Genomic DNA, 12922 nt, shown 5'->3' on the forward strand with positions numbered 1-12922 from the left:
TCCAGTGAACCTTAAGATACCCACCTGATGCAGTATATAATATGAAACCATGCATTTGCTGCAGAATTTACCCATGAGGTGTCTTCAGAGGTTTCGGCAGAAGGTGGTGTGGCTGATCACCTCCCGCAAACTGAATTTACTTTGGTACTGGTGTTCAGCTTCTATTCTAATAAAAAAAGTGGAGTGATTTTATTTTAAAACTTGCATTTATTCTGTTATTTTTTCTGTAGAGATACTGGAGTACAGAATAATTAAAACATCATTTTAAGTTACTGTCACCACTGTCTTGTTGGCTAGGTTTGTTTTTTAACTTAGCCTTCCGTTTCCTACTATTATTCTAAATGCCTTTTGTTTTTTTGCAGGTGTTTGTAGCCAATCCTAACAAGACACAGCCTATATTAGACATCCTCCTAAAGAACCAGACCAAACTTATTGAGTTCCTCAGCAAGTTTCAGAATGACAGGACCGAGGATGAACAATTTAATGATGAGAAGACCTATTTAGTTAAACAGATCAGGGATTTGAAGAGACCAGCACAGCAAGAAGCTTAATCTCCAATAAACCCTTAAAATATTAAACCCAAATTCAGCATTTGCTGTTAGATATTCAGCATCAGGCACTCTTATCGATTCATGAGGAACATTACTGCTAATCTGCTGTTCAGTGAACGGTTTTTGTTTTTCTCTTTTCTTTTTTAGTCCAAGTTGAAAACATAGCTGCTGCTTTCTTGCACAATGTGGACTTTCTTGATATTTGTGTCATTTCAGAATTCAAAGACACTGCTTGTTTTAGGAGTCCTGAAAAGAAAGATTCTAGGTTCGTGAAAGCAAACATATAGATACTAGTCTGGTTTAGGAGAGAAGGTATTAATGTAGTTAAGTAACAGGTTGCATGCTTGCAAATCTGAATAAATCTGTATGTTTGCACTTACCTTGTTTGAGATATGAGCACAATGTGACCTGTGCATACCTGGCACCATACTATAAGATTATATGCCTTGATTTAAAAAAAAAAAAGTGCAGTGCTTTATTTGTAATCAAAGGGGAAATGTATCTAAGATGTGAGCTTATTGGGATAAACAGTTGTCTTGCAAATAAACTGATATTGAAACTTAGCAACTTTTAAAAGAGTGAAATCTCAAGGTTCATAAGGAAAATGTATATATGCCTTTCACTGCTTTATAGAATTTTTTTTTTGACATGATTTGATTTTTCTGAGAATTGACTTGTAAACTTGGAAATATGTTCTAAGGGGTTTTGTTAATTTTACTTTAAAAGTATTTCAGACAGTAGACCTAGCAGTGACATTTTGCATTTCATTTCAACAATGCTTGCTGGTTTCTTTTGTATATAACTCCTAGGCTGCTCATTTCTTTAAAATATGATTTAATTTGTACAGCAGAGGAATGTTATTGTATTAGTCTGTAACTATTACCTAATATTGAGTTTTGCAAAATGAATGCTCATATGTAATGGAATACTTCAGATCACATGGAAATGCTGATTTAACAATCTTAAGTACTGCAGCATTAAAAGGAAAAAAAAAACCCATGCAAATTCTTTGTATTCACTTATCTAATGGGGTGCCATCAATTAGGGTAGGCTGAAGTAGAGAACTGGAACCCTTTATTATACTACATTCTTACTGGATAATATTGGCCTTATTCAATTAAACTAGCATTGTGCTCACCAGCTCTGCAAATGGCAAAGATCATGCTAAATTAATATCGATTCCTCTTACTCCTGGAGAGCCTGCAGTGCATCATTTCCTTCTTACAGTAAATAACTCAGTACAGTAGTTGTGAAAGTGAATGATTTAATTCCCTCCAACTTCAAGAAACAATTTCATAGATGTCCTAGGGTAACAAAATGATTTAATTTTGTTGATTTTGTTCTTTAATGCTGCAAACTATCAGTATTTATAAAAACAAAAAACCCAACTGATTTTGCACCATGTTTTTGTTACTGTGACCATACAAAAGGAATCTACTAAGTATAGCTAAATGATGTTATTAAAATTGTATCTATCCATCATATAGTAATGCTAAGATCAACCAAGCAAACTTAACGGATTGGAGTCTGAAAGTTCAAATTCTGCATGGCTGAATCTGATTGAGAATTCTATAGAAAATGTTTGTTGCTTCCTGTCCTCTTCCTAATTAAAATACTGCGCAATCAGCAAATGAAACTCCTAAGTGGTGTTTAAGCTGATTTGAAAGCCTTCACGAGGGAAGTCAGATAGCTCCAGAAAATTGGGTGTTTTCACTCAGTTGTTTAAAGTTGCTCTTAATATTATAATTGGTCTTTTAAAGGTTCTTAACGTGTCCTTTGCAAAGCGTTTCATTTTGCGTACAGGAAAGAAAATAGCTTACTCTTACCGAATATCACTCACAGGCAGGTGGACGTGGCCATGAGGTGGTATTATAGTTCAGTACTAACAGTCTATTATATTTTGGTTTATCATAGCTGAGTGGAGGAAAACATTATTCGCCAAGTTACTCACCATAACATATAAGGCTTCCTCTTTAGAAAAATGTAGACGTGCTAAAGATTTATATATGTAAAGAAGTGAAAACATTTGGACTGGGATAGAGGTTACTATATATTAGGCCTTGGAAACAATGACTATGGTGACTTTTTTAATATGTGGAAACATTTGAATGTTGGCTTTCGAAAAGAAGTTGTATTTAAATTAAAGCTCATTTGACGTGTTCTTCGTATTAAAAATCTATTGTTCTGGAAGTGGTTTCTTATCTGCTTGAAGGCTTAAGGGTATTACTAAAAGTTATTTAAATGTGAGCTTTTTTTTTTTTTTTTTTTTTTTTTTAAATAAGAGATGTATACAATTGTAATTCTACTTCCGTGGTAGCATTTCATTTCTCCTGAGGAAAATGCGTTTCTTATCCAAAAAATCTGGCTGGCCCCATAATTTAAATTGCAATAAAATTTTGAAGAAAAACGTGTGTTCTTTACTGTGTTACTGAAAAGGATGGGTTTCTTGTGGATGTGTATTTGATCTCTACTGCTTTAGAGGGGTTCAACTTTCTCCCTTTTAAATGTGAAATAATTTTAAATCATGAAAAACTCTGGCTTGCAAAAACATTTTTAAAGAATTAAAACAAAGTGCTCTATTAGAGGTATAATCAATTTTAATTAATTGTTGGTAGCCTCTCTTGCCTATTTGTAGCATTATTTTCTGATTCTGTTCCTTTTTTGCATGACCAAGGGCAAAGAGAGGAGATGCTGTTTCCTGCGTCACGGCTGGAGACAGGACCTGTTAGGATTAGTGGAAGTGGATTCTTGATAATTTCTGTCCCTTCCATTCCCTTTAAATTTCAGGAGCTGAAAGCGTGTGCAATTGGTAGCTCTTTCCTTAGGAAACCTCATGGCTTCTTTGCCTTTGAAGGTGTCTGCCTCTGTTTTTCACAGGTAACACCCCAAGTTATGCAGGGTGGCAAATGTCAAGTGCGTTACATTTAACGAAAACCCAACAAAACATTCAGGAGCTTTTGATGCAGATTCTTCAGATGGTTTTGTTTAGCAAAATTGCTGAAAAATCTGGTTTCCGGCCAGCAACATGCTTGCCTTGCAGACAAAAATATTTGATCTTTTATAGCCCTTGCTAGAGGCTACACCTGTTTGAGCCTTTATATAAAATGTTAGTATTTTTCTCCCTCACTGACAGTAGGATCGCAGGTTACAAGGGGAAGGAGTAATTTATAGTCAAACAAATTGCACGTTTTAAGTAAAAGAATGGTCAAGTTAGGTACTTGACTGGGTATTTGGATTAAATGGCCGCGGCGGGAGGAGGCATGGGAAAAGCAAGGAGATGTTGCACTGACTTCTTAAAATTTGTTTTCCCCACAGAGTGGATCATCAGGACCTGCCTTTTGAGCTGCCATCTCCAGGAACCGGAGGGAAAGTTGCTCTCGGAGCCCATGGGAGCAGGACATGGAGAAAAGCTGCTTTCCGTAAGTTTGCTTCTGTTTGTGGCCTTGCTAAGTCATTCCTAGCAGGCAACTCCGTGGGTTTTCCTTTTGCTGCTGCCCTTCCCCTCCCCTCCCCAACCCCTGGCTTTATTTGAGACCTTTGCTGACTGCTTTGTTGAATAATTTTCCTGTCTGTATTGCTTTCCCTTACATGGCCATTCACTTGAGCTGGTGCCATCTCCTTGGGTGCGGTACCATTATTTTCTGTCATCGTTTTGGTTATTTCTCATGATTTATCTGTGTTCCTTTCTCCAAAGGCTTTGGCCATTGTAAGGCTGGTTTTAGTGCTGTTTCTTACAGCTTTTCAGCGTATTGTAGTTCAAATTGATGGTTAGTATCATAACGAGGAAAAAATAACCCTGTTCTTTTGCATGTTATGTCTTTAAATGAACGTTCAGCTTAATCTGAGCACACTGAACTTCTGAAGAGTTGTTTCCAGTGTACGTAATCTGTATTTAACAGTGTACCTGGGTAGATTCAGTTTAAATCCCATGTGACTGGAGGCAGGTCAAAATATTAAAAAAATATAGAAAGACACTTCAGTATATTGGATCCTTTGAAGGAAATGGGCTGTTTCATGAGAAGAGACCTGTTCTGCTTCCCACTTAAAGATATCTGCTGACTCATCTCTATTTAAAAAAAAGTCACCACAAAACTCTGAGTTACACAACCAAGAGAGAATTAGATTTTTGTGTGTTGAGTTCACAATAAAATATAAAGACAAGGTCTTTTTTAGAGGGCTCATACTGGTGATTCTCATACAATAAAACTATGGATATTTTATTTTCTTGCTCAGAAATGTCCTGACAAGAACTGGGTTTCTGTCAGTTGCCATAAATGGGCCCTTTATGCTAAAGGTTTCCTCCGCATCTATCACAGGAGAGTTTTCCAGCTGTGTTGTGGGGGGGGCTGAGCGTAACCGCGGTATGCAGGAGTACATCTGCCAAGGGACAGCATCACACATCTGGAGGTAACACTACCCAAATTGCCTTATGTGTTCCTAATACAAGTAATACGTGTTCCTAATAAGGGATTGATTGAGAGGGTGTGTACAGAGGGAAGGAAGATAAAGAATATGCTGTAATATAAAGATACAGGTTTTGGGGATATCTGTTTGGAAAAAACAAGTGATAAATACATATGCCACTTTTTACATCTATTGGAACAGCTATGTATGGACTATTTAAGGTAAATAATAATGACTGGAGTTGTCTGCTCTCCTCTCCTAAAATGAAGTCAACACTAAGTGTTTTTCCATTTCTTCCCCAGCAAGTGCCTTGTACTGAGCTGTTGTGGAGGATGCCTTTACAGTTCTTGTTTCTTCCTCTTGTGGCAGCCTTTGGGAATGCCTCACGTCCTACCATCAAGAAACTCGGGGTGGTAAAAATGTGAGTGTTGCTTAATGGGGGTTCTGCTGGTAAAACAGATGTTGAACTGAATTTAACATTGCTTAGTGTTATTTAGAGACCTGCAGGAGAGGATTAGGTATGCATTTAATTTGAGAAAAAAAACCAAGAATAGAATCTGTATAGATTTTTAGGGCTGTTTCAGCAAGTTTAAGAATTCTGTATATTCTAACATTAATAAATAAGCCTTTGTAACTATAATTTGGGGCATTTAAATAAGGCATGCAGTACATGTACTGCAGAGTTAAAACAACTGAGGTGTGAGCAACCAAGTTTTTAGGTTGCTCAGGCCTCAGCTTTTTAACAGCCTCTACAGATTGTATGGAATTAAAAGAAATGTGTCACTGAGAGAAATCAGACTGTATTGCAGGCTTCTAGGCATCTAGACAGGTTGAGAAATACAGTCTGGAGGGACTAAAAGGTGCAAAGGTTCACCTGGCTGTAAAACTTAGCTCGCAGCAGCTCAATTTCTTCATCTTGTTTCCTCTGGAATTACAGGGTGCTGGGCCATGCCAGCTAATATCCAAATACAAGAAAACAATATTTAAAGATTTACAATAATACTACATTTTTGCATACTTATTTTTTGCATAAAACATTTTTGCCTTAGCATATAGTTTCCTGAAGAAGTAGGAGAACACTCTCACAAACAAACCCAGTATATTGGTAGGGCAAGATTTTTGTAATGTTTCCTCAGGGTATTAAAACAGCAGGGAAATCCTTGAGGCTGAACTTCGCATTACTGCGCATGCTTAATGTTTGAGGGGCTCTTATAAAACGCAGACATTAGGGCTGAATCTCAGTTGGAAGTCATATCAGAGCAATGTTCTGGGAATGAAAAAAGCACAGATAAAGCTAAGGTAGGAGGAGCAGTCCCAAACCTACAGTGAGCGTAAGATGAGTTCATTGGAGGTTGTGAATAGCTTGTCAATATCTGTTACTTAATTTAAAAGACGAAATGGTTTGCCATAATAGGTTGTAGGCCATCAGGGTGCAATATATGTAAAATTGTACACACTATACAGACAGGATTGGAATTTTGGCTTCAGTTTATCTAATGTAAGAAACAGATATTTTATAAAGAACAAAGAGCAGAAGAGCTACGATGGACAGTGGCTGAGAGTATTCTTGCTTCTTGATGTTATTTGGGAAGCTGGAGCCTAGCTCTCAATTTTCTAATGCCAGTCTTCCCTTCTGGGATTTTACCCAATTTGGGTAAAACTTGCAGGTGGAAGAGGGGAGAGGGCTGCTGACAAAATGGAAGTTACTAAAATATCAGGGAAAAAGCACGTCTCTCTCCTTACTGCTACTTTACAGTCTCACAGTGTTTCCCCTTTATATCTTTGATACAAAAATAAACTGAAAGCTACCATAGGGTAATCTAAACTTTTGTACAGAACCTTTTAAAAGAATATTAGGTTGTGAGTTAAATTCTGTTAGCTGAATGCTTTCTGTGAGCTTTTTTTTTTTTCTTTTAGCCTTGACTGGTGTAAATTAAATTTCCCTTGGCTGCACATTGCACTTTTGGTAATTGGTGACACTGACAGCTATGCACAGGTAGTTTTATAGTTCGTAGTGTGCTCTGAACCTTATACGTTCATATGCGAAAAAATGAAGTAGGTTAAATTCATGGGGACAGTGAGTTATTGACAGTTCTAGACATTCCACTTCCAAGAAGAAAATCCTTCTTATTGTGCTAATAAAGATGTACAAAACCTAGGAATTGTTAATAATTGTCTTGATATTTATGTTGGCTGATGGCTCTCCAGAACGAGCGCTAAACTGCAATCTAGTTTTGAAAAACATCTGCTGGGAAGGTGACACCCAGGGTGAAATATTACTGTGTGGCTTGTGGTTTCAGCTTGTTTCCACCAGCTGTGGAGGCTCTGCTGCCAGCTCCTGGACAGGAGAGAGCTGGCAGTGCTGCTGGTACAGCTGCCCCTTGCTGTGGAGTCAGCTTTCTGCAGTCTCCTGGCTGACCTGGCTGTGCCTCGTCCCACAGATTTCTTCCATGTTTCATAAAAACCTCCAGGAAAAAGAACCTGGAGTTAAGATAAGGCGGTGAAGCAAAGAGTCAGAAAAGACCCAGTTTTGCAGCCAAGCTGTCAGCATTCTGGTAACACGGCACTGCAGTGTGAACAGCAGTTTTGTGTTACCCAGCTTCGATTCCGATAACTGTGTTTAGTCAGCCACACGAGCTGAACTGTTTCCGGTCCAGGGATATGATGGTTTGTAAATCTTTATCTCTCTGGAGCTCCCCCTCCTTGTCTCTGAACTTCCAAGTCCAGGAAGGATATTTTCTAAAGCTCTGTTTTCTGTTAGTTAATCCCTCTCTTGCCAAGTTTGATTCCTCACTTAGAAAATCCCAATCATCTTGGCAAATAATTTCTTTCCACTCTTGGCCTTCCCTTCCAATTTCTGCTGTTTGTCTTTTCAGTCCTTTTTCCACGGGGTTCTCTTGGATATTTTGGGAAATGTTCTGTCATTGCTGAATCTCTTGTAAGAAGTGCAGTTATTTATGTCTAATCATTTTTCCTCCAGTTGTAAAGAGTTTATTGTCCAGTATCATTGCTGCAGGCAACATGTGGCTTCCTACAGGCCACTATTTGTATATCTTTAGAAGGTAGCGAATAGCTAAAGCGAGAGTAGATTGAGTACAGCACACGTGGGGTCACAGCACTGTGCCAGGCACACGAGAATTTTGATGGTGATGTGGAGAAGGGGAGCAGCACTAGCGGAGTTTGGCCAGGGTGAACATTACTGATAGTTGAGGTGCCACAGGTTTGGTGTGGGGGTTGGCTGACCAGATAATGTTAGGAAGCCACCCACACACTGCTGTGTGAGGCACTAAATACCTGGCGCTGATTTATAAAGCAGCCTGTGTTTTACCTCTGCTTTCAAAATGCTGCCCTATTTGTATAAATCCTTATATTTGGGTTTCTGGTGTCAATGCAATGATGGGCTCTCGGTGAGTGAGCTTGTGCAGTCTTTCCTGTCACTTCTGTGCTGTAGGTAGGTGGCTGGGACAGTTTCCTTCTGATCTCGAGCAAGCTAGCAGGGTGTTATTACAGGTGAACCAAACAGTCAAATGGTATCTGTGTCATCCTGCGACTAGACAGCAGCCTGCACTGAATCTTCTGAACTCAGCAGAGGGGATTGGATCTTAGATTTCCTATTCACTTCGTCCATTAGTCCTAAAAAGACTGTTTCTGCTGCAGCAGTTTGATTTGCTGTGCTGCCACCAGAAGTGACAGGTTTAAGGACTAATCTCTGCCCCCAGTGCCCAGGTTCCGACTGACCCTTGCAATTTGCCTGCAGCATCAATACCTCAACCAGACCCTGTTTCCCTCCACTGCTGTCTGTCTTACTCATTAGCACTTTTGGGATAAGAAAAGGCAATTGCAAATCAAACAGCATTTAAATTGGTCCACCAAAGGGACAGATGAGCTTGAAACATTGCCCAGAGAACAGCTTCATGGCCTGACATGAAGGTTGTTCTCAGGACTGTCCTGCAGCCTCTCCTGGCGAGCTCTGGGTGATGATACCCGTGTCGCTGTTAGCTGGTGCTTGAGTGAAACTGCTTTTTGTGCTGAATTTTCCACACCTCTCCAGCCTTATCCTCTGGCACAGTTTAGAGCTTTTTTAAGGCTGCTGGAAATAACGCTGTCTGGAGCAATCTGCTGGAGTGAGGTTCTTCGGCCTGCAGCTGCTGAACTTCTGGACATATGTGGACTGCTTCTGAGAGGTCTGCAGGTTTACATTTACTGTACAGGGAGGTTTTGTGTTATTTGGAAGGGGGGAAAAAAAGAAGTCCACAGATCAAGAGTCAAAAGTCCTGTTGCAGCCAGGAGATGGTTTTAATTTGATTGTCCTTATCTTATAGTGTGGCATTTTATTTCAGGAGGCAGAAGGTAAGTGAGAAGGTATCTCTGCCTAGACCAAGTACTGGTAGTTCTTATCTGAGGTTCTCCACACCTCAAAGAAAACTCCTGTGCCAAAGTGGGTAGTTTTTGGTTCCTTTCTGCCTCCACAGCAGCGGAGGGCACAGAAGCAGATCCTGGCCAGATACTGGTTGTTCATGGTAACATTAGTTTCAGGTTTTGGATCTGGCTTCCTTAATGTTTCTCTGCATATTGTGGCCTGATCTTGAGCCCACTGAAACATGAAAGATTGTTACTGGTGGCTTGGAGGGCTTTAGAGCTGGCCTCTAGGACAGTCCAGGTCTCAAGGCATTCCTGATCAGTGGGCAGAGGAGGGCCTCCTTTTAGCCAAGTACAAGAGGTGAGGCGTTTTTTGTTTATAATGCAAAATAAAAGCATGAAAACTAAGCCTTGGGAGCATTCCCAGCTGTAGGAGAAACTATTGCTCTGTGAACTGGAGGGAATCTGCTTTGCAATGGGTCTGTCTCCCGTTCGTGTTCCCTGTGACAGGCCTGCAGGCGGGAGGCAGCATGGAGGTGGCCACCGTGGCTCTACGTGCGTGCATTGCCCAGTTCGCTGGTGCCGGACAGAGCATGTGCCTCTGTGGGGTGAAGGCTGCCAGCAAAGGAAGTGGGATGGGGAGGAGGAGACAATGTGGAGCTGCTGAGTGGCAGCAGCCAGCAGGTACGTTCTTCTGGAGTGGGAGTCGTGGTACAAGGCGTGAGGGAACAGGGATGGGAGCCGAGAGAGGAAGGGGATGGGAGAGATGAGGATGTTCTCCTGCAGGATGGCTCGCGGCTGAAGGGAGCTGGGGAGGAGGAGGTGGTTCCAGCAGGGAGGAAAGAACATGGAGGTGGAAATGCTAGTTCAGAAGGCATCTGGGAATTACTGGCAATCTCCCTCACTGGGAAGCTTGTGTCTGGGCTTGTGTCTTGCAGGTGGTGAAATTGTAGTCGCAGCCCTCGCTTTGTCTGAGGCTGGGCTCTGGCTGGACTGTCTCCATCTGAAAGTACCCAAAATTGATGTGGATCCTCTGGAGCATTGCGCAGTTCGGTTAGTCCAAGTCCATTCAAAATGAAATATTGTGTTTCGATCCTTTTTACAAACCAACCTTTTAAATTTTTTTTTGGCAGAAACAACCTTTTTCCCCTCATGGAAAATTTCTGTTTTCTCAGAAACAGAATTCTCTTTCAGAATATCTCCCCTATGGAAAATTCCCAACCAGCTCCGATTCTAAAACTTGATGCCAGAAAACATGTAGCAGGTACTAGCAGAGGATGACTCGGGTTGTAATGTATCATTTGATCTTAACTAGGGCAACATAGCCACATGAATTTGAGAACACAAGCAGGCGCTCAGCATCCCTAACTCAACATGCAGTAGGCAATCCACCAAAGCCACACATGCAGAACAGGGAAAAAGTGTTATAATCATTTTTCAGTTTTGAAAGCTCAGTACCACCATGAGAAAGAAAATGGCAAAATGTTATCAGATGCACCACATTTGCTTCCTCTTACTGACTTCCAAAACCAAAGTGTTCACTTTACAAATAAGAAGATGGTTGGGGTTTTTTTTTTTAAGTTGTTTTTTTTTTTTTAAGCAGATTGTTTCATCATCAACCACTCTGAGAGAGAGTAAGGTTTCCTCCTCCTGTAAGAAGTATGCAGGGGAGAAAATTATCTGGCATGTTTGCAGGCACAACAGACTTAAATGTTGAAGTTGGTTCTTTTGGTGGCAGAAGAAATAATAGTCTTTAGTCCTCCCACAGCTCTGCTGCTGCTTTTCTATTCAGAAAAGAGACCAGCCAACTGAGAAAGTGACATTCCCTTCATTTGGGATTCAAGCCTGTCTCAAAAGGTAACTTAAAGCCTATCCATGGAAGCATTGTCCAATTTAGCACACATCCTGGGGAAAAAAGCAGGCTTCTGGGTAGGAAATGTGGCTTGGCAGTGCAAGAGAATATCATGTTGGGAAGGGCAAAGGAGGGAGAACGGCAGGTGAAGTGCTTCAAGATGTGGTAGTCCTGATAGCACGGGAGCTCTGACTGGGTGAACAAATTGATTACTCCTTTTCCTTAAGAGGGACTCCTTCCAGATGCACCTTGAGAGACCGTCTACAGACCAAATTGCAATAAATATCCAGTCACAGACATTTCAATATAAATTATTGTCAAAGGAAATGAAAAGGCGTTTTATTTATCACTAATTTCACTCCAGGTATCAAGGACAAGTTTCCCCTGTGCGAGGATAGCTGTGAATTTTTGGAGGGCTTTTTGCTTTTTTTTATTTAAACCTAAGCCATTAGCAATTTAAAAATGTTAATTTTTTGCCCTTTTAAAAATATTTGTTGCAGCTGAACTAGATTTGGTTTAGTTTGGTCTTCAAATTCTCAGCTTTGTTCGCATCCATCTGTAGCCTTGAGAACACATTGCAAGATGGGCACTAACCAAATGTCCTTACCAATGTGCTTGATCCTGACTTGTCCATGTCTTTGATCAGAGCCTTCAGTTCTAGGCAAGTCTTCAATTTTTAATGTAAAAGAGATCAGGAGCAAAAAATTCTTTTTAGAATAAGAAAGAACTACTGAAAAAACCCTTTCATGTTCTCTATGCATTATAAAAGGGGAAAAAAAGTAGTCTAAAGGTTCTGTGCTCCCTTCCTTTGTAGGTCTCCTCTGATGATTTTGTTCAAGCACTTGTATCCTATTTTTTGGGTTTTCTCTAGTGTGAGTCTTCCCCACAAAGAAACATGAATAAAGTTTCTCGTTTGTCGTTATATAAAATATGAAGCTCTACACTATGGCCTTTCAGGTGCCATCATGAGCTGCTCTTGCACTTTGAAACAACAGATGAATTCTTACTGGCTTTTCCTGTTGTTGCAGTGTGTTTTTGAGAGTGACAAAAATGAAAGTCAAAATGGGATGAGAGCCTTTAGGACCTGTTTTGTTTCTCATGGTTAGGGAGTTAGAAGCACTCAGCATTTCACTGCTCCTGCAGCAAACACCAACCAAACGCCTAATGAAGGAAGTCTTGTTTCTGAAGAGCCGAGCACGGTTGCCATCTCATAATGGCAATGTTTCTACCTGAGCAGCTGTTGGCAGTTTTGAAATGTTCAGTTAGCCTGTTATCTCTTCTAAGTATATAAATATGTATTTTAAAAGAAAAAGTTAGAAAGTAATAGGAAGTCAAGTCATGCAGCGTGATATGCAAACCCCAGACGTTCCTTGTTTATCTTGTATATTTGCACTCAGTGCAGTATTGCGTAATGTCACAAGTGCTGAATATTTTCTCTAGTGAAGTGATGCATTTTAATTAAATTCACTGTTTAAAGTTCAGTTATTCATTAAAGGTACATACTTGTCCAAAAAGACATGCTGACCTTGGATGTACAATCCTCTGAAGAGAACTGTTAGGGTTTTGAATTAGAAAAACATTATTTCATATAATTCACGCGCAAAAAAAACATTGAGAGTTTCTTGGCCAGTTAACTACATAGATTTATACCATTCACCTCGACTAGTTCATCTGAAAATTTCAAAGTGACAGTGCTGACTGTCTGATATCAGCAAATCGGGCGTGCGTGTCCTTTGGTTTCTCTCTCATAGAATGT

At 40.2% G+C, this 12922-nt stretch overlaps 1 protein-coding gene across 1 annotated transcript in view; it reads left to right on the plus strand.

Annotated features, from left to right (window-relative positions):
* Window positions 1–2950, plus strand: part of CAB39 (calcium binding protein 39) — a 42931-nt gene extending 39981 nt beyond the window's left edge. Inside the window, exon 9 of the mRNA XM_074153206.1 lies at window positions 363–2950. Coding sequence (XP_074009307.1) covers window positions 363–551 — 189 coding nt within the window. The 3' untranslated portion in view covers window positions 552–2950. The remainder of the gene's footprint in view (window positions 1–362) is intronic.
* The last annotated feature ends 9972 nt before the right edge of the window (window positions 2951–12922 follow it).

The sequence above is a fragment of the Numenius arquata genome, chromosome 9 (genome assembly GCF_964106895.1).
Source record: "Numenius arquata chromosome 9, bNumArq3.hap1.1, whole genome shotgun sequence".
Classification (NCBI taxonomy): Eukaryota; Metazoa; Chordata; class Aves; order Charadriiformes; family Scolopacidae; genus Numenius; species Numenius arquata.